Source organism: Xenopus tropicalis, chromosome 4 (genome assembly GCF_000004195.4).
Source record: "Xenopus tropicalis strain Nigerian chromosome 4, UCB_Xtro_10.0, whole genome shotgun sequence".
NCBI lineage: Eukaryota > Metazoa > Chordata > Amphibia > Anura > Pipidae > Xenopus > Xenopus tropicalis.
Window position 1 is genome coordinate 31,972,755 of NC_030680.2, and position 22,185 is coordinate 31,994,939.

Below are 22,185 nucleotides of genomic sequence, written 5' to 3' on the forward strand. Positions count from 1 at the left end.
CCCCTATTCAGTATATGGCAGGACTGTGGGTAGGAAGCATCAAGACAGAAGCATGAGTAGGTTATAAATATAGAGTATTAAATGGTATCCAGTAGGTATGCTAAGCCTAGAAAAACATAAGATAAACCCCACAATCACTGCATTGCCAGGAACAATCAGTTGCCAAATAGTAAGAATAATGATAAAGTGACTGTAGGGAAGAGGCTTTGTACATTGACAGAGACAACTGTAGTGACCACAATAATTCATATGACTACCTGAGCAATGCAAATGGATGCCCCTATGGCACAGGCCTCACATCACATGCAATATTACTAAGCATTTCTTGTGTATGTGTACCCTAATTAGAAATTTCAATTCTTGGCAAACAGTCTTTTTACTCTCCCATGTCTGACTGACATAACACAATTTCTTGTTCCCCTGTTGTAATTGAGAAACTAAAACAATGGTATGCTCCATATTCCCAAATTAAAAAATCCCACCATTTTCACCACTCAGTAAACATTTTGCTTTGTTTTCATGTTGTTATGGCAGTGACAGAACCCTTAGATCGTAATGCCTGTCTTAGTACAATCCTGTGATAAGATGTGCTATCATTTACGTCAGGTTTCACTCTTTAATCATCCCAGGAATTAACTATTGTGGGTGGGTCTGGTTAAATGTTATCTTGTTCTAATCCACTGGTGACGTCCCACAAATAAAACAAGTCTATTAAACAGTAACAGCATTAGACTTTCTCCTTTCAACTACAGCTATACTATATAACACAGGGTTTGATGCAATAAGCTTTTTGCACTAGACATATTAGCTTTACTTTTGTTGCATCATCGAATTTTTATTGCAATAACTTAATATTAAACTTTCATATACATTAGCTAGTCCAGAAAATGGCTGAAGTGTTGTGATTGCAACTTCCTGTTCATGTGGCATTAGCAACTAACCATCTTTCTTATATTTAGACAGGGGCGCTGGTTTTGCAACCAGGTCCATTATATGCAATAGATGGAGATACTGGCATTAATACTCCCATTGAGTATTTAGTTCTTGCTGGTAAGTAGTTTGTTTATCATTTCTAACATGTTATGTATATTTGTGTATGTTTAAATGTATGTATAAATTGAGAAAGACTTTAAAAATTTCTGGATAAGGGGTCTTTCCGTTATTTTGGATCTCCATGCCTCAAATAATTTAAACATTAATTAAACCCAATAGGTTTGTTCAAATACAATGCACTGTTTTATTATTACAGAGAAAAAGAAAAATATTTTAAAAAATTAGAATTATTTGGTTAATATGGAGTCTAGATAATGGGTTTCCAGATAATGGATCCCATACCTCTACTTCTAAGCTCTACAGTGCAGAATTTTCAGCTGCCCAGACCATTAAGTACTAACACTGCTTAATTTAGTGACTCACGGCAAATCATTTAATCTGACCTCTTAATATCCAGATCTCTGACAAATTTGACCCCAGCTATGGGCAACTGCCAACTTGGTAGAAATAATATATTAAGTAGGGGTGGGTACATACAATGTGGCTGCATTTTCAGCTCGACTACTTTTGAAATCATAGATCATTTTGGTCTTACACATGGAACAATGATTGGCCAATGGAGCCAAAGATAACCAAACTGGCCAAATCACATATTGACACTTGTTGCTAGCCTTTACACATGACTTGATGAAGGTAACACAGCTTGCCTCTTCTTAAAGCAAAATTGTTTCATTGGGTACCTTAAAAACAAATCTTTTCTAAAGGTATCCACACTCTAATTTTTGGGGCAAAAACTGGTTGCTGGTCCATGGGTTGAGTGTGCGGTCATCCTGCTCCAACTTAACTAGTAACCATACATGTGGTTCTCTGGCAAGCAAGGTTTTAAAATTCATCTCTGATACATTTTCTTTAGTCTTAGTGATCATTCAAAAACCTTGAGTGGGAGATCCAAACTATAATAATCAACCTGGATAACTAAGTTGGTACAGGTGTTCACTAAAATACTGTTTGGAAAGGTAAAACTTTATAAATTCTGTAAAGGATTCCTCAATAGGAAATATTATTTTTATACTAAAAACTTTTTCGCAGTAACAGTGGGCTATTGTACAACTGTTGCAGTGAGACAGTTTTAGGGGCTCATTGAGCACCTAAACATGTTCGCTTTTTTCTCTTTTCTAAATATTCTGACAACAGCTTCTCATAGCAAAGTGTTATGATACATGGACAAAACTATGTGGAAGTATACCTGTCCAACAATTTATTCCCAAACCAAGGGTATTGATTAATTCATCCCTTTGCTTCCCTCTACTCTACTGGGAAGAGAATTAGTAAGGTTGTGCACCGATGTTGGGTGAGGGGGCCGGGCTCATAGTTTATATTCCAGTTCATCTCACAGCTTATGCAGCATGTTCAGTTGGGCTGATGTCCAGGCTCTGTGCAGGGCCATCAAGTTCCTCCACTCCCATCTCTGCAACCCAATTCTGTATGGACCTTACTATGTGCATGCGTGGTATTGTTTGGCAGGAACACAAAGGGCCTTCATTACTTTTTGCCGCAAAGTAAAAAGCACAACATTGTTAAAAATATGATGTAGTGCCAGCAATGATGGCTGTGGCTTAAATATCCCTTTACAATAAATAGAAGGTATTTCCAAATACTTTTGCCCATGTGGTGTATATAAAGACATATTCACAGATTTGAGGGCTTTAATCCAACCAAAATTATGACATCACGAAAATATTATTCTCAGGTTGGTTGGGGGGCTATATCATTTCCTTGAAAGGTTGTGTTTGGCCCGTATACCTTCAGCTGTGTAATCCTGAGATTTAAAGTATTAAAAAGCACAAAGAATGAGCAGAGCAGTTAGACTGTTGTTGCCCTGATTTAGAAAACATATTTATATATTTTTTTTATGTATCCCTAGGGAATGATGCAGGAATATTTGCCGTGGATAAATTTAGTGGAAATATAACAATGACTAAAGCAGCAGATACTTTGGGGATAATATTTTTGCAGATTATGGTAAGTAGTAAGTTTCTCTGCTTGCCCATGAGTTTGAGCTTATGTCAAAAAGGAAGAGGGTATATTTTATACCTATTGGCCTTAATATATTTCTTCTTGCCACCAAACCACCTAACCTCAAGGAGAAATTCTCAAGGAGAACATTGCATATGTCAAACCACAGCTTTATTATTTTATTGACTATAAAAAGAGAGCATACCCTTTTTATGATAATATATTGCTTTTCTGCTTTAATAAAACACTGATATAAAAATAAAGTCTCTCTAGATGGCAATAAGAATCTCAAAGTTTCTCACTCCAGCAATATACTAACAGCCTAATTCATTAGCCCACGAATACATGAATAAATAAATGAATTGATAAATGTGTGACTCAAAGAATAACTATATGGGCCAATCAAGGCCTCATACCCTTCTTCACCAAATACACTGATAACTTAGCAACTTTGGAACTTCAAAGTGTGACTAAATATCCCTTATTAAGGCTTTTACTATTACAATTAATTGACAACCAGTACATAAGTATACATAAAAACAATGTCCCTACAATGCACAAAATTAACCCACTTCAACTGAGTATAAAAAAAGTATGTAAAAGTGTCACTTAATCTGTAAGCATATAAAGGCAGTATTATTCAATCACCATATAAATATATATTTGTAATGTATAGTTTTCAAGCCACAGACCAGGATCAGCACTGCTAAAGCTCTTTCTCCTCTGCTCTCTGTTCTCTCTTTGGAGGGGATCGGCCACACTCACTTGCATTCTGCCCTAACAGGAAGTTGTTTTTCATTGATCTGATTGGCTAAAACTTCCTAGCCAATTGTATCAAAGATATGGAAAAAAAGGGGAGGGAAGAACAAGAACCAGTTCAGAGTGAACTTTTTTTTTTATTTTGCTGCCTGCCAAATCCTTGTCTGGGAAGTCCCCTGCAGAGAGAGCACAGAGCAGATCAGTGAGAATTTTAGCAGTGCTGATCCAAAGCTTATATGGTCTGTAGGTTCAAAACTAAACATTTAAAATAATAAAGATGATTTGCAAAAATGTTTTTTTCCCACAGGGGCTGTTCAAATCCAGACTGTTGTCTGAAGATGAACATCCTCTTTAATCCAGCCACTTTGATCCAGACTTAAAAGCAGTTTCTGGGGTCCCCTGCTGGCTATCATTGGTGCATGCTGTGTAGCAAAAGAAAGTTCTTATGTATTACACTGCCAAAATGAATATACAGCCTGGACAAGCAGATTGCAGCCTCACTAGGGTAAAAGGTAGCTCTCCCAGGGTCGGACTGGGGGGTTCAGGGCCCAACGGGGCTCCTGTTAAAGGGGTGCCCTGGCCTGGCCCCACAACCCCTACCCCGGGGGCCCCTGCCGCCCGCACAACTCCCTCCTCCGAGTTCACCTGCTTTTAATATTACCTTAGGGAGATCTTCTGGTGGGGGAGCGCCATGGGGATCGGGTCTGGGCCAGCGGGCCCACCGTGTTTTTTCCCGGTGCCCCGCTGGCCCAGTCCAACCCTGAGCTCTCCTGTATGTGGGCTTGGTTAACTCATCAATGGAATGTTCATTTCCTTAGTAATTTGTTGGTCTTTTGCCACTTCTGTCTCACTCAGGCTGCCCAAGTTAATGATGGACAGAAATTTGCAACTACTTCATTGACAATTGATGTTGTGGAAAGAAACCACCACCCTCCAAAGTTTGAAAAGCAAAATTATTTTGGAACAATCCAGGTTCAGTCTGCCACTGGCACATCTGTTACCGATTCCAGTAGCCCCAACAGACTCCTACAAGTGTTTGCTGCAGATGAAGATTTTGAAGATGTAGGTTACTGGTATATCAGCTAGTTTTCCTTGCAGCAGGGGAGACAGGCTTTATCATTTTTAATATTTCTTTTTTTACATATTTCCCTTACAGTTATTATGTAGCTATATTTAGAGCAGGGAACGCTCAACTTTTTTACCCGTGAGTCACACTCAGCAGTAAAAAGTGTTGGTGAGCCACACAACCATGAAAACAGCTCTTTGGGGATTTCAAATAAGGACTGTGATTGGCTATTTGGTAGCCCCATGTGGAGTGCTAGCCTGCAGGAGGCTCTGCTTGGAGTAAAACAATTTGAAGATGAAATCCATCCAGACCTAACTTTATACATACAGGCATTGTAACAATAGCAAATACTGGCCATGCGTAATGGGAGTCAGTTCTTCCTAATACTGGGACTTACAGATTGGCTGGACGGGAAACATAGCAACTTTGGATGTGTGACCACTGGTCTGGGGTCTCTAAACAAGCTTGAAAAGGTGGAAACAGATTCTCATGACTGGCCACTTGATGTTCAAATATTGCAGGCTTGTCCTTATTGGACACTTTTTATCTCAAAACCATGACTTCAAAGGTTGAAATTCTCTTTTGCGTGATATTTCGTACATCATATTGTTGTGTCCATTTTGATGCACAGTTCAAATTGATAATGTCATGGGAAAACATGTTTTTTTCCAAAACCCATCAGTTAATAGAGCTTCTCCTGCAGAATCCTGCATTGAAATCTGTTATTCAACAACACAAACAGAATTTTTTATATTTAATTTTGAAATTTCACATGAGACTAGCAATATCCTTCATTTCCCAGGGTGCCACAGTCATGTGACTTGTGCTCTGATAAACTTCAGTCACACTTTACTGCTGAGCTGCAAGTTGGAGTGATAACCCCCTCCCAGCAGCCAATCAGCAGAACAATGGGAAGGGAGCAAGATAGCAGTTCCCAGCAGGTTTTAGAATAGCACTCAATAGTAAGAAATCCAAGTCTGGCTTGGGACTCCTCCAGTTACATGGGAGTAGGAGAAACAATAGGTTAGCTGAAAGCACTGGCTGTAGCGCTGGCTCCCTCTGAAAGCTCAGACTCAGGCACAATGCACTGAGATGGCGCCTACACACCAATATTACAGCTAAAAAAAATACATTTGTTGGTTCAAGAAAGTGAATTATGAGCTATGTAAACAGTGTCATTTATAAATAAAAAATACACCATAAAAATCATGACAGTATCCCTTTAAGTTAAGTGCAACTGCTCTGGTCAAATTAACAAGCATACAAAAGAGGAGAACTGATCTGAATGTGAATGTTTGTATTTCAGCGGATGAATCCATATATCACATACACAATTCAAGGCACAACTGATTTCTCAGTGTCCCGGAATGGATTTATAAAAAACGATGCTGTATTTAACTCTCCAACTAAAGTAGCATTTACTGTAAGTATTATCAGTTATTATTATTTGTTCAAGGTTTCATTATTTTCTTTTCTGGTGGAGACTAAATTCTTTTAGGCACATTCGGATGTGTAGTAGTGTGGAATATAAATCTAGGTTCAAGGCCAAAATTTAACTGGAGAACTAGATGATGTTTTTTAAACATGGTTATGTATGAAATCAGCCTGCACAGACACTGCAGGCCTCTCTTATCAATGGTACCAGGACACACAAACTGAAGCACACCAACCTGTACCATTGGAAGGTGCAAGCTGCGCTGTGCGACTTGTACCAGCTCCTGTAATGGAGACATTACCATTACCTATGCATTGCTCACAAGAAAGGAACTACAGTAGGTTCCATATTCTCCATAGAAAGGCTCATTTACCATAAATTCAAGGTACAAAATACAATTAGAAATACTTTCCTAATGGCTGTTGGGCCCAGGTCTTCTAGTTGGAACTTGGGGCCGCTGGATTTCAACAAGGTAAACCAAAAAATAAATTAACTCTTTTTTTCTCACGCAGGTACTGGCAACTGACACCGTGACGAGAGAAGAGGACATCACTAATGTTGAAGTGGAAATCACCCCAAGTATGTTTCTTTCTTGCTTTCCAAAGGGAAGTAATACTGAACAACAAGTCTCCTTTCTACCCACTACACAAAGCTTGCATACATATACACTACTTATACATATATATGAGGTGCCATTTATAGTCTGGATACTTTGTAAGAAAGATGCATTTTGTAAACTTAAAATTCATACCATTTTTGTTAATAAAGTTAATTATGAATTCTTTGAATTCTGTTAGACATGGTAACCCCACTTTTTCCTATCATGTGTATAAGGTGGGCACAACTCCCAAACCACACCATTTGTATATATCCCCTTCATTCACCAGCACCATCTTCCTAAAACAAATACCAGCTTCCCTCTCACACATATTCAGTGACATTTACATCTGCAAACAGTACATGTGTGCCGTAAGGTTCATGCAATGAAGAATGCAGGCTTACACAGGCAGAACTTACTTTGATAAAAAAGTAGGGATGCACCGAATCCAGGATTCGGTTCGGGATTCAGCCAAATCAATGCCTCTGGCCGAACCGAATCTGAAAAATCATGTGACTTTTTGTCACGTAAACACGGAAGTTGAAAATTTTTCCCAGATATGATCCTTCCAAAATCTAATTAGCATATGCCAATTAGGATTTGGTGCAAGAAAATTGTATAGATGGATGAAGCCCGCCAGGACTTCTTTTCAGTAAATACTATTCTTTATTCTTGTATCCATTAAAAACATGTTGATGAACTACACCTCCAGCTTGACGCGTTTCATAGCTTCTCCCCACTTCATCAGAAGTTACAACCGTAGGCGAGAAGCCATGAAACGTGTCAAGCTGGAGGAGTAGTTCATCAACATGTTTTTAGTGGATACAAGAATAAAGAATATTTTTTACTGAAAAGAAGTCCTGGTGTGCTCCATCTATCTATACAATTTTCTTGCATTAAAGCCACGCCTGGATGGGGGGCGAATCTGGATGTGAAAGCTCCCCGTGTACTGTTCTTAATCAATTAGGATTTGGATTTGGTTTGGTATTCGGCTGAATCCTTTATGAAGGGTTGGCCGAATCCAAAAATGTGGATTTGGTGCATCCCTAATAAAAAGTCCTGCTTTGATTGGGCATTTTAATGGTTAAACTGAGCTCAGGAGAGGAAGTTAGGAGAAAACCCATGTTCAGCAGAGTGCACAGCTAGAGCAGAGTTTCTATAGAGTCAGTGCTATCTCTTCATTGGCTGCTAGGCTGGAGGGTGTGTTTAGTAACCTAAGCTGAGAAGAACGGTGCATGCAGAGTAAGCCAAGAGCCAATGTCAATTCCTAAGGTTGGAAGAAGGAGTAGGAATCCTAAGTGATTAAGGGGTTGCTGCATTCTCACTATTAACCTTTGAACAATAGAAGTGGCAGATATTTAAAGAGGCTGTTCACTGAAAAGAGGCTGTTCACATTTTTGTGATGTTCTTTAACTCAATAGAATTTGGTATCCAAAAGAATGTGGTACTCACAAAATCATTTTTATCTGACAAAATTCATTTTGTTACTATAATTTAAATCATGTGCTCATGGAATCCAGTCTGTGATCCCAAATGAAATAATGCACTTATATTTTGCCTGACAATAGTTATTGTGACTACAAAAATAGCAGTGCAAAGTAGTGTATTTGTAATCACGTGATTATTTTTGTGATTACAAAAATAATGTTTATGTTCACAGGATTTCTCGTTTTGAAAAAAAAATTTTTTAAACTACAAAGTGATTTTTATGCTTACAGAACCAATTTTCTTGTAAAACAATTCATTTTGTGTCCATAACATTCATTTTTTGCCATGAATTTACTTCTACACTCTGATGGATCACTCACTGGGGTCTGACAAGGCTTGGAAAGTGATCCACAGTCAGCTGGGCAGGGAATAGGATGGCTCTTTCTATGCAGCTGGAGCTCATGGCCTTTCCTCCAAGCTGAGCACACCACAGCTTATGGCAGAAATCCAGTCTGTGTTCCTGGGCAGCTTTCTCACTCTGGATAGATGCTGCAGCAGGGTCTCCTTTATAAGTTCTCTGGGTCCTCCTCTTTTCCCAGGATCCTCCTGCCTCTCAGCCAAACAGATCATTCCCATACCTGTAACCAGGCTGGATAATGTCACAGGCAGAACATGGAGAAGAGTTCTCTGATACCCTACACAACACAATCTCGTAACTCGTTAAAATTGCTAAGAACCCTTGAAGGCTGCTTATTCTAAAGGGCTTTTGACCTATCTGTCTGAATACATATTCCTATTTAGGTATGCCATAAAAAACGCTGCATATTCATTAGAACTTCATAATTGGCTTTACCAAAAGATTCAATATATGAACTGCCTTTAATTTCATTCAAAGTATAAGCGTCCAAACAAAAACTCTTGTGGTTTATCTCATGACCATTCCATTGTGATTTATTAGGTCCAAAATAAGAGCCTTGGCTCTTTCTCTGCACCCTGCAAATATCCTTTAATTATTCTTTAATTATTATATATTGAAGCTTGTTAATTGCAAGGCAATATAAATATAGCCATTTAATTGTACTGAAAAAAGAGTTATATATTCTATTTCTATGGTGTTTAGGTGTCACCACTATTGTTACTACAACTACAACAACAAGAACTACAGCTCATGGACCAGGTACCACTACAACTACAACCTCTGGTACAGGCACCACTACTTCTACACTTCCTGGAACAGGTACCACTATAATTACGACTTCTGGAACAGGTACCACTACTACTACAACTCCTGGAACAGGTACCACTACAAGTACAACTCCTGGAACAGGCACCACTACAAGTACAACTCCTGGAACAGGCACCACTACAAGTACAACTCCTGGAACAGGCACCATAATGAGCACCACTCATGGGACAGGTACCACTACAACTACTTCTCCAGGAACAGGGACCACAACAAGCACCACTCATGGGACAGGTACCACTACAACTACTTCTCCAGGAACAGGGACCACAACAAGCACCACTCATGGGACAGGTACCACTACAACTACTTCTCCAGGAACAGGGACCACAACAAGCACCACTCATGGGACAGGAACCACTACAACTACTTCTCCAGGAACAGGGACCACAACAAGCACCACTCATGGGACAGGAACCACTACAACTACTTCACCAGGGACAGGTACCACAACAAGTACGACTCCTGGCACAGGAACAACTACTAGTAGATCTCCAGGGACAGGTACTACTACAACAATTTCTCCAGGGACAGGTACCACAACAAGTACTACTCCTGGAACAGGTACCACAACAACTACCACTCCTGGGACTGGTACCACAATAACTACTACTCCTGGGACTGGTACCACAACAACTACCACTCCTGGGACTGGTACCACAACAACTACCACTCCTGGGACTGGTACCACAACAACTACCACCCCAGGGACAGGCACTACAACTACTACCACTCCTGGGACTGGTACCACAAAAAGTACAATTCCTGGAACAGGTACCACTACAAGTAAAATTCCTGGAACAGGCACCACCAAGATTACCACACCTGGGATAGGTATCACCAGTAAAAAGAACAATATATTTTTTTCATGCCATGTTAATATTAAGAGTGCTAACTAACTGTCTTCATGTGTTCAATATTATCTCTTTATTGTAGGTAAGCCAACAACCAATGTACCTGGAATAAGCTCTACTACTTCTAAATCACCTACAGCAACCAACACGGATAAACCAGCAGGGACAACGCACAGCCCAGCAGGTGTAACAATCATTATAACTGGTATTTCCAAAGGGTATTCCCTCAGGAACATAAACAAACTTCTTTCGGGTTCATTCAGTAGCTCATACACAGCACAGCCTCTTACAGCTAATTATATCTGCAATGCCTGGATCTGGATCTCCAGCTCAACACAAACCATAGAAATTTTAAATCTTAACACAGATACTCCACATAGTTTAAATGTAACGTAAATGTATCTGTAGATTATACCAACTTTGGTTTTTGGAAATAACACTGTATGGAGAGTGGCTTTATGGCAGTCAGGAGTTCTGTAGTTATTTTCATATATGTGAAAAGGATTTTTGGATTCCCTTTAAACACTATGGATATAAACTCAACTGTAGATTACTCTTGTGTGTCTGGTAATCTATTGCAAACATCATGAAACTTAGTTTTTCTTTTGAAAATAACACAAAATTTGAAACTGCTTGTTAGGAATATTTCAGTTATTGTTGGACTGGTATCATGTTCCTTCATAGAGCTTACTGAATGCTCATTAGGACATCTCAACTTCACTGGTGTTTGTCATATATGTGAGGGGGGATTTTCTATATTTTTTGGATTCCCTTTTACCACCATGGATTTAACTATCATTTAGCTCAACCACATAGTCTGAATGTAATATAAACTCATCTGTAGACTACTCTTTGGAGTCTCAGGATCTATTTCAAATATCATACAACTTAGCTTTTTAGAAATAACAAAATACGGAACATGGCCACATGGTGATTGCTTGTGAGAGATAATGCTGTTGCTGTTGGACTGGTCTTACAGAGCTTACCAAATACTGATACATTGCCTTATCCTGGAAAAGGACACAATTGGGACAGCTCCATTTCATTGGTGATTGTCCTACATGCAAGGGAGATTTTATTTATTTTTTGGATTCCCTTTTTAAAATCATGGATATACCTTGTTTCTAGCTCATCCTATTTCCGTGCTTTAGCCTGAGATTCTTAGACAAGCTTCTTGCCAATGAACATTCACAGTAATTTCACCTACTTGGCTCCTACCCTCACAGGATGAAGCCTGAATCCTTCAGCTAATATGACACCAACGGGGCACACATATATTGATTTATATGAGTAATCTGGGTGGTACCTGTTCCAGACGTGGTAGACATGCCTGTAAATGTATCTGGGTCTCGTGTCTTTGTCTTGTAACTCTGCATTCCAGTCACATTTTCCAAGACTAGTGGTCTAATGGTCTTTCTACGCTCTTTCTATGCCTTCTACTAATGTCTAGTATGTGTATATTACTTAGTCCGTGCTCTGATTGCAACTGTTCTAGATTTACTGGTGCTACTGTATGTGCCCTTAACTTGAATATATGCCCCAATTCACCACTGTTTTTTTCTTAATTAGAAAGCACAGTCGGATCAGGAAAGGGTTACAGTGCCACAGATATGGCTGCCCTGGGTGCCACCCTCGGAGTGATTCTGGCCTTGTGCTTGGTTGGACTTGGATTCCTCATTCATAAGCAGTATGGGGATCAAATAAGAAACAGGATGAGAAAAAGTTCTGGTGATGTAAGTTATTTAAATAAATACTGTTGCCAAAATAATAAGTGTTTCATCTGGCCTGGAAGTTAATGCTTGTGACTAATTCTATGTGGCTAATGGCACAATGCAATGAATTAACCTGCTGCCTGAAGGTGGCCATACACACACAGATATTATTGTTCGAAATGGTGGATTGATGAGCCGACCGATATAGCAAAAGCCTTGGATATCAGTCGTCTCTTCGATTGGGCAGGACACCAAATTTTTAATGGGCGCCACTGAAGGCGACCAAGCAAAGGCAAGCATTTAGGTAGAATTCCTATTGTTTCTACCGCCATATCTGACGATTCAGCTCTGAACTAAAGTGGAGGGTATGAGCGACCTTTCCTGTGACCCTTGGTTGCAGGAAAGATCGTAACTGTAATGTATGGCCACCTTAAACCTATGCATTAGGGCAGGGAACCCCAACCTTTTATACCAGTGAGCCACATTCAAATGGAAAAAGTTTTGAGGAGCAACACTAGCATGAAAAAAAGTTCCTGGAGGTGCTAATGAGAGCTTTAATTGCCTATTTCATAGCCCTATGTTGACTGGAAGCCTACATAAGGCTTTGTTTGGCAATAACACTGGGTTTTTATGCAGTTAATGCTTGCCTCCTAACCAGAAATTTAAAAATAATACCTGCTTTGAGGCCACTGGGATCAACATCCAAAGGGTTGGCGAGCAACATGTTGCTCACGAGCTACTGGTTGGGGATCACTGCATTAAGGGGTAGTAATGTTATTTTTACATGACACTATTGTTGGACACTAGTGATGAGCGAATCTGCTTTGGCAAAAGATTTGTGAAACAGTGAAAAATACCACACAACATTTTGATGCGACCGCGCCTTTTTTTAATGCAACCATGCCTTTTTTGATGTGACACAATTTTGCGGAAGTTTTGCAAAACAATTCGCCAGTGGCAAAATGCAGAATTTAGCTGCAAATCCATGCCTGGCAAAACAATTCGCTCATCACTATTGGACACCAATGCATTCCTTTGGATTTCCTTCAATAAACCCTGATAATGTACATTTTATTCATAGCTGGCCCATCTTTGCAATTGAATTGCAATTCAAAAGCTACTACACAAATTTGCTCTTGGTTAGGATATATTTCCAGTTATAATTCAGATGTTTAATTTTCTGTGAGATACAGTCACAACTCTGTGCGAAATGAGGGTCTACTGGTGGATTTGATATCAGTTAATTATATCAGCAGTAGTACCTCAGGCTTCTTTAGTTGTTGCATTATTGATCCACCAAGGAAAGTTTTACAATTTTGCCTTCTCACTCTTTCTAGGACTTTGGGGGCTCTGAAGATAGGACTGAACAGCTCATAGATGACGATGATGCAGATGATGATCCTAATCCTGGTTCTTCTGATGTAATGCCTACCAGTATCAGTTATGATACTGATGGTAACATTTCCAAAGATCCATTAGTAACAGATTATTTAGTTTTAGGGGCCTCTGCAGCAAATTTATTTGCAAATGAGAATTCATCAAATATTCCAAATGCAGAGAAACCAGAAGAAGGGTCTGATTCAGATGACAAGAAAGAAGTAAAGTCCATCCTCACAAAAGAGTTTAAGGAAGATCCAGGGTATAAATCTGTGTGGTTTAGGGAGGATGCCTCACCAGAGGTTGTAGTGATTGATGGGGTCGAGGAAGGAGAAGTTGATGATGGTGAAACTGAGGAAGAATATAATCAAGAAGATGATGATGATGATGATGATGAAGATGACCTGAGCCCCGATTTCCTTGGAATGAACAACGACTCAAATAATTTCTCCCAACTTTAAATATAGCCTCAAACGGCAACACCATCTTGACTATGCCATATGTTGGCTTACCATGTAAACATTTGGGGACATACTCAACATATTACGAGTATGTAGTTATCTGCTTCAGAAGAATCTACAGTATCATGCTTTCTGGTAGCTTAACTAAACACCAAAGGCAATATACAGAGTAAAAAGGAACCAGGTTAGATGGTATTTTAGAGGTATCACTGACTGCCAATGTATAGAGTAATCATCCTCTTCACAAAAAGTTAAAAAAATCTTTAATATTATTCTAAGAGGTGTGTTATTGGCAGTAAACTGCCTTTAACTTTACTCGCTAACTCACTTGAATATGTTTATGTCCCTTAGCAATACCCACCTACCAGTATAATTGTATTGTAAACCAGGGGATGTTCACCTTTATATTAACTTTTAATACGTTATAGATGGGTCTATTCTAAGCAGCCTCTCAATTGGTTTTCATTATTTATTTTGTGCTGTTTTTAGTATTCCCATTCTGCTTACTTATAGCCTTAAAAATGCTACCTGGTTGTTGGGGGTCACTGACCCCAGCAACCAAAATACAAATTTACTGTGAGGGTTGACCTGATAGGGAACTGAAGCCCATCTTTGCTTATGTGAATGCAGGGCTGTGATTGGCTTTCCCCCTCCTACTGTGTTTTTGGCAGGGACCATTAGCACACGCCCATCCCTCCTTTAAAACATGGACATGGACCAGAGAATATAACGTAAGCCCAAAGTAAACCAACACCATATATTATTAATTATTGACTACACGATTGGAGGGGTTTATAGTTAAACTTAAAACTTTCAAGCCAAAGAAGAAAAAAAAGTGTAAACATTTCACAAACAACAAAGAATAAAAAAGTGAAACTCTAAATTCTCTAAAATTAAAACTCTAAAACAATTTTTCTTAGAATACTAATGTCTACATCATGCTAGAAGTTTATTTTAACAGAAAAATCTTATGACCTAAATAACTGTACGTTACAGGCCATTCCTTCAGCTTTCATTTTCCAACTTGCAGTGAACAGATCATCATCATTTATTATTATAGTGCCATCTTGCTGATTGGTTGTTATGGACAACTGCACTTGTGAAATTTAGCACCTATGTTTGCAAATTCTTGACTGCAATTGTTAATGGTTACAGTGATTATAATACATTATGTTGTTTCTTTAAATGTATTACTGTTAGTTTCCACTGGAAGTTAACAAGCTGAACTATAAGTGACCAGTTCTTGTTTATGTATTTGGAACTAAGAAAATGTAAAAATGGGTGCTTTCAAACATCTAACCAGTGGCTGCTACCTACTGACTTCCTGCTATAGTTTACTACAAATTAAGCTGATTTTGCCTCTGTTATTGTATCAAGCTATGTTATTCCTTAAGGTTTAGTCCAACCTCAATCTAGGACTTTAATGGACAAGTAAAGTTAAAATCAATGGTGGCTGCCAAATGTTAGGGATCCCCCAAAAGAAGCAAAGATCACAATGTGGTGCTCATTCAGAAGCACCTGGGGGTGGTGAAGTTTCCATCAACAGGAGCACTGGCCTAGGGTAGAGTCCTGCAGTGGGTCGGGTACCCATGGGACACCCATGAGTACCCTGCGGGTTGCAGGTAGGATTTTCAGATGCAGGTATAGATGCGGGTCAGATGGTTGCAGGTTTTATACATATTTCTTATATAATATTACCTACATTATCTATATTTTACTCCTTTAAACATTTTTTTCTACCTCTGCCCAATTCTGATGTCACTTCTGGTTTGCAGCCACAGCACTTCCTGTTTAATGGTGGCCAGTGGGTCAAGGATCAGGTTGCGAATAAGGCAGTTGCAGGTTAGGTAGCGGGTCAAAGCAAGTAAAAATGGGGGTTCTGGGTCCGGGTAGTCGGTTGCTGGCTACAGGTCCGGGTCTCAAAAATTGGTTTTATGCAGGACTCTAGCCCAGGGTATCAGGTAAAAAATTATAATTATTTGGCGCACCCCCCAATCCCCCCCAAGGGATTATAACTTCCCCTCTCATTTGAGGGCTTTGGCACTGTTCTTTTTAATGTGTTCCCATGCAGTGGATTGTTAACCCATGGGGAGGAACGCAAACACCCACTGTACAGGAACATGTGTAAAATCACCCATGTGTATAAACCCTTAAGATGGAGGTGAATAAAACATTGCAGAAGAATGGGTTCTTCCTGATGTGAGTTTGATCACAAACATTTAAATGAATCTCACGCAGGAGTCAACAATTCCTTCTGATAATAAACTAAATATCAACAATACCCTTTTAAGAATGAATGGAATTAGTTCACGGGATTGGCTGATTGTTCTTTATTTTTAGCCAAATCTTTGGTTATTATAAATGTTAAATTGTCTAAAAGAGAATAGGGTTCTTAAAACAAATAAACCATTCCTTTCTTTTTTAAAAGTCAAATATATGGATTTATTTTTGTCTGTCTTAGAACTGGAAAGATAATATTTAGCAGTAGGGTGGTTGACCAAATGTACATGAAGAGCTCATTGTTCATATCATGAGTCAATGAAAAGATAGATTATGTAGGAGTACCCCTCCTGCCCCCTACCTGTCCCAACAGGTAGCAAATGCTAAGTGAGCACTGAGGGGAGTGCTCTTCTGCCATTATCACTCAAGCACTTGTGCCATGGGGTAATGTAAATATACTCTTTGTGTTTTTAAGGGCAGTAATCTAAGGGTATGACTACATGGGAGATTTTCAGTTTTTGTGGGTCAGACTTTATTATACAGAAGCATGCAACAGCACAACTTGGTAAAAATATTTCAATGAGCAAACAAAAGCCACAATGGCAGCCATGGACTATTGAATTGTGCAAATTGGCACTATTCATTAAAGGAGAAGAAAAGGTGAAATCATGACATTTTAGGCATCCCCAGTGATTATATTCCCTTATCTGATATCCTGGGCTGTTAGCAGAAAACTGCACTGGCCTGAGGTATTTCTGGATGATCACCACGGAGCTATTGTAAGTAAACATAATCACTGGGTTAGGGGGTGCCTTACAATTGGCACCCCCAGTAATTATAAGTTTCCTTCTCCTTTAATGCCACTTGCATCCAAAGCAGCTCCATATAGTTGCACTCATCGTAAGTACGTCTCTCCCACAAACTGACCAAATAACATGCATACCGACTTTAAGTCAGCAGTTTTTTCAGAGTTCCCACAGTGGCCAGCGTCAATATGTGAAAAACTTGTGTATAAACAATTAGACTAGGGATGTAACTATAAAGGAAGCAGACCCTGTGGCCATGGGGGGGACTAGGGGGCCTGGCAGGGGAGGTCTTAGGTGATTTGCTCACATTGCAGGCCATCTGTGACCCTACAGAAAGTTCCCTAGAGAATCGGGAAACAAGAGTTGCGGAAGGCACGGTTGCAATAGTGAGGTACAAGTGGAATACCCACAAAGTGGCCCATGGGTTCCTGGCAGAGGTAGTTGGGTAGAAAACTGAAATTGCTAATCAAATCGAAAGTATGGCTTACTTCATTGAAAGCAATGGAACCTAAGTTTTGCTGAGACAAAAAAATGTACAGATGAGACACCATGTGACACAGAGGTACTGTTAAACTGGCCATACAGGGGCCAACTTTTCCTTCTCCAGACTAACTCAGAAGAGTATTTGCCTGTGTATGGTGCCTGCCCGTCAACTAGCTGGCTTATATTCGACCAAATATGTATGGGGCAGGTTGAAAAATCCCCTGGGTGAAGCCTGTATTGTCTAGGGTTGCAACCTTTTCTGGAAAAAAATACCGGTCTTCCTATATTTTTGCCTTTATATTAGTATTAATAACATTGGCATCAAACATTATTTTTACTGGCCAGGTGGCAAGCATAGCATTGTCCAATAACCATGGTGGCTGTTGCATGGCAGATTACGTGTGTAGCTTACATCATTAAAACCAATGGAACGAATCTCATATATAACATTGCTCTGGCAAAAAGACAAAGAAAGCACTGATTTACATGAAGGTAATGGTCACATGACACAGACATGTCTATGAGACAAGCTCAAATAGAGATTTCTGTATTTTCTGTGCAGTGTCCTATAATTTCACATATATGTCATTATGATGATAACCCAGTTCTGGATAATTTAAAATCTAACTCCTCTTGGTATATGGAAACATGCCCAAAGTGGATTATTATAGCCTTACTGATATGGCATTACTTGTCATGTCTGTAGGTCTAAAACAGACTGCCACCACATACTTACAAGTTTCTTATGTGGAATACGTGGCTGAAATCAGCAGGATTCATTCCTCCCCTTCCCCCCCATTTTAGCACAAGAAAAATAAGTTCAGATACGTCACGTGACTTTCTATATACTCATAGGCTACAAAATATAATAGTACTGTATAACATTTAGGGGCAGATTCATCAAAGTACAAATTTGAATCCCGAAATGGGTAAAATTTGGATTAGATACGATAATTTCTGATGATCAGAAATGTCACGAAAATGCTTAGGAAAAAATCGTATTAGTCATGATAACATGAATGAAGCTTTAATGAATCCAAAACTTTCCTACTCGTTGCGACAAATACAGTTTGAAAATTTAGAAAAATTTTTGGTCTTTGGAATCAATCGTACTTTGATAAATGTGCCCCTTAATGAATGACTTCTTATTTTACATTTATTTTATTTTGCCCAATCAAGGAGATGTGCTTTCTCAGACCTTGATCCAGGAATTTGACCACTCTAAACACACCTCCTCTTGTTTCTGATTGGCTACACCCTAAATAAACATCTCACAGGTGGCCTGGTGTAGAGAGGGGATTTTCATAGCAAGAGAAGTGTAAAGCGATGGATCTGAATGGGGAATCACAGGTAAGAATAGGTATTCCTTACAGCTGTCATTTTATTTTTCATAAAGGATTTATGATGGGTTGCTATAGAAGTTTTCTATGTGCTGTATGGTGGAACATTTAAAATGTTCATGGCAATTGCAAATTAACACCATGTATACATCCCCCTAGGCCCTGAACCTGTGGGAGCTGCAAAGTGTGTTCAAATTATAAGTCCCAGCAACCTACAAGTGTATTTTCACTAGTCTCACTCTTTTCATGCAGCTGACTGCGCTGCTTTCTTAGCCATATAATGATTGCATCTTAATGAACTCTTAATTGGCTAGAAAATGGCTTTTGACCTAATCTTTCATGAAGTTGGGGGTGTGAGGACTGTGTATGTAACTTAGGCATGGTATATGTACTGTAGAGGATTACTCTTTGTTAAAGAGTGTTTGCCTGAGAGTTGCATTGCTGATTTCATCAGTGTATGCTATATAAAGAACCATATTATATATAATCTAGTACCTGAACTAATTGCAAATTGGCCTTACAGTATGTGGATTTCATAGGTGCCCAGTTTTAAAGAAGTGGCAACTTTAAACAGAAACACATGGTGGTCATTTCTGCTGACTGTAGAACTTAAAGCTAAACCCTTACCTATGGCCTATAATCATCTGTAGATGATAATGAGATTTGATAATGGGCTGGGGTAAGGCCTCCTTTTTCTGTGGCAAATATACCCTTTTTGCAGCTTTGAGTGCTATTGTGTTTAGTCTTTAGTCTCCGCTGATAGTGGGGCATTGCAACTTGCACCCAATGCTACAAATAGCATAACTAGGTTCAGTTTAGTGTTTTTCTATTCTTTGTGACTTATTGTAGATCTAACTAGCATGGCTTTAAATAATGCAGAGACTTTGACTGGCAGCAGTTCAGTCCTTGTGGAACTATAATTCTCAGAATCCATTATATGCTCAGTGCTAGGAATTTTTGGATGCAGGCTGCACATTCTAGTGTACAGAGTGCGGCACTATTAAGAGTTAATTCTATGGAGCCGGGAAGAGTTTACACTTCTGAAATTGTCCTTGTAAGAAGCTTATTCTGTGCATGTAATTCATGTGAATGGTAGATGCTATACTGCTAGCCCCTGTAAATAAACAGTGCTTATAGTAAATATGCTATTGCAAAATGCTACAGGTATCTGAATATAGTACAGAAAATTTCCCACTGCGCAAATGACCTATCACAGGTGTCTAACGTTGATATACATAGATACTAATCAAATGAATTGGGTGGGGGGCATTTTCACTGTGTGCACAAAGTAACAAGTCATGGCAGTAAAAGCAGCATTATATTTATCAGCTCAATTCTACCTGCTGGTGTTGAAATTGGCATCTGCCATGCAATGCACTTGTATAGATGTCAACACCATGCTACATTCAGAATTTCCTTATTGCATACTATATGCGCACTATTTTAGCTTTGTATTAAAGATTTCAAAGAACCTATGTTTCACTGTATATTTAATTGCTTCCCCAGATGGTGACCTGGTTTAGCTGCTCCAATACCCAGCTGTAATGCCTACAATGTTTTGGGAAAACCTTTAAACAAAACATACATGTATATTGCCTTATTTTTTGTTTGTTTGTTTACAGCTGATGATGGAGATGTCAAATGAGAGCCTGGATCTCTTCTCCTCTTTTTTTCCCCCACTCTCTCCTCCTTCTGATCCAGAGATTCCGCTCCTCCCTTCTTTCTCAGCACCTCCAAAGCACTCGAGCCTCTCATCCCTTCGCTACAAGACAGAACTGTGCACCAGATATGCAGAGAGTGGATTCTGTGCCTACAGGAATCGCTGCCAGTTTGCCCATGGTCTAAGTGAGCTCAGGCCTCCAGTTCAGCACCCTAAATACAAGACAGAACTGTGTCGCTCCTTCCACGTGCTTGGTACCTGTAACTATGGATTGCGTTGTTTGTTCATTCACAGCCCACAGGAGAGAAGGGAGTCTCCAGTCTCCCCTGATGCCCCTCGTCTTCCAACACGCAAGTATGCTGGCCCTTATAGGGAGCGGTGCCGCCTCTGGCGTTCTCCTGGTGGCTGTCCTTATGGAGCTCGGTGCCACTTTCAGCACCCAAAAAGTAGTCGGGAGGTTTGCCGTCACTTTGCTGCTCTTGGAGACTGTCCATATGGAGCCCGTTGCCACTTCTCTCATAGCCCTCCCCTTGACAGGTGGGGTTCAGGAACAAAGAACAGCAGTGGGTCCCTCTCACCTTCAGATCCAGACCCCGATAGTGACCCTGGCACTCCTGTCCTCTCAGAATCTCCTGCTAATAATGCCTTCAGTTTTGCAAGCCTTCTCCTACCTCTTGCCCTGCGTCTGCAGATTTTGGGAGATGAGGAAGACTTACCTACTGCTACTGACCCACTGCCTGGAGATGAAGAAATTGCCCAGGGTCTACTTTCTGTTCTCGACTAAAATTTACCTTTTTTAATTTCATGACACTGGCACAATGACCCCCTCCTCTGGTGTAGGATTAACATGCATAGCATGTTTCCCCAGTTTTTCACTTCTATGCCAGCAGTGAGAAGCCAGTTTGTTTTATTTAGATCCTTCATTTTTCTCTTGTACATAAGCGTGTTAATTTATTTACCCACCTGGCTGCAGTTATGTATGTATTTTAATATTGGTAAGTGGCTGGTGGTTCTCAGACAAGATGTTTTTATGTCACTAATTAAAGTGTGATTTTTATTAAATCTGTTTTAAACATATATACAAAAAAGTCTTGACTCTATTTTATTAGCAAGGAAGTCTGAGGTGGGTTAAAATGGGTGTATACATTGCCATGAGTTATTATCTATGGATGCAAAAAATGGTAATCAATAAACTGAGATCCCTTCCAGTAACCCTGTATATTGCCTTAAGAGAACGTAATGCATCAATTCCAAGAGGTTCCATTTAACCCTAGGCTTTGGTGTAAAAGGCAAATGAAACTTCTAAACCCATTACTAGTAAGAAGTGCAGATAGGAAAGGAAGGCATACATTTTCTAAAGTGTGTATTAAACCCATGCAACCTTACTGGTTAATTAGGTCTAACCGTTTGCAGATGAGTCCTCACTATATGAAACCTTTTGTCACTTCTTGGCTACAACATTGGGCCTGGGTTCTTAGTTCTTGATATTCCTGTGTAAGAGCTTTTACTCATGGGCATTTTGCCCTGTGGTGGACTGTATCCTTATAACCAATCTGTCCGTGTCTTCTCCACTTTGCCCTGTTCCATATAGCTCCATTCTGTCCTGTTCTTTACGTGCTCCAGTCTGACCTATATTCTAGCCTTGCCCTACCCTTCTTTAATCTGTCATCTGCTTTCTCTGCCTAGTGGTGTACTGTCAGTCCAGCCCTTTTGTTATGGTTAGTACCCTCTTTG

The 22,185-nt window shown here is 39.6% G+C and overlaps 2 protein-coding genes across 4 annotated transcripts in view; both read left to right on the forward strand.

The window, feature by feature from the left end:
• Nucleotides 1-16,375, forward strand: part of cdhr5 (cadherin related family member 5) — a 30,061-nt gene extending 13,686 nt beyond the window's left edge. Inside the window, exons 8-16 of one of the 2 annotated variants that reach the window (XM_031900617.1) lie at nucleotides 960-1,050; nucleotides 2,918-3,015; nucleotides 4,624-4,830; nucleotides 6,141-6,257; nucleotides 6,782-6,848; nucleotides 9,416-10,372; nucleotides 10,475-10,576; nucleotides 11,962-12,125; nucleotides 13,442-16,375. In XM_031900617.1, the coding sequence (XP_031756477.1) occupies nucleotides 960-1,050; nucleotides 2,918-3,015; nucleotides 4,624-4,830; nucleotides 6,141-6,257; nucleotides 6,782-6,848; nucleotides 9,416-10,372; nucleotides 10,475-10,576; nucleotides 11,962-12,125; nucleotides 13,442-13,942 (2,304 nt within the window). In that variant the 3' untranslated portion in view covers nucleotides 13,943-16,375. The remainder of the gene's footprint in view (nucleotides 1-959; nucleotides 1,051-2,917; nucleotides 3,016-4,623; nucleotides 4,831-6,140; nucleotides 6,258-6,781; nucleotides 6,849-9,415; nucleotides 10,373-10,474; nucleotides 10,577-11,961; nucleotides 12,126-13,441) is intronic. The other variant, XM_031900618.1, reaches the window with a different exon arrangement.
• A 2,318-nt stretch (nucleotides 16,376-18,693) lies between these two features.
• On the forward strand, nucleotides 18,694-21,528 carry zfp36l2.1 (zinc finger protein 36, C3H type-like 2, gene 1). Of its 2 annotated transcripts, none has more exons than XM_012961141.3 (2): nucleotides 18,694-18,801; nucleotides 20,414-21,528. In XM_012961141.3, the coding sequence occupies exons 1-2, from the start codon at nucleotides 18,778-18,780 to the stop codon at nucleotides 21,233-21,235; spliced, it is 846 nt and encodes a 281-aa protein (XP_012816595.1). In that variant the 5' UTR covers nucleotides 18,694-18,777; the 3' UTR covers nucleotides 21,236-21,528. The 2 variants fall into 2 exon arrangements, with proteins under 2 accessions (XP_012816595.1, NP_001016822.1); NM_001016822.2 differs by having other exon boundaries at nucleotides 18,782-18,801.
• The last annotated feature ends 657 nt before the right edge of the window (nucleotides 21,529-22,185 follow it).

Coding starts and splice junctions, on each gene's coding strand:
- zfp36l2.1 (XM_012961141.3), top strand. CDS start 18,778: ATGGATCTGAATGGGGAATCACAG. Junction 18,802..20,413: donor ATCTGAATGGGGAATCACAG/GTAAGAATAGGT, acceptor GTTTGTTTACAG/CTGATGATGGAGATGTCAAA.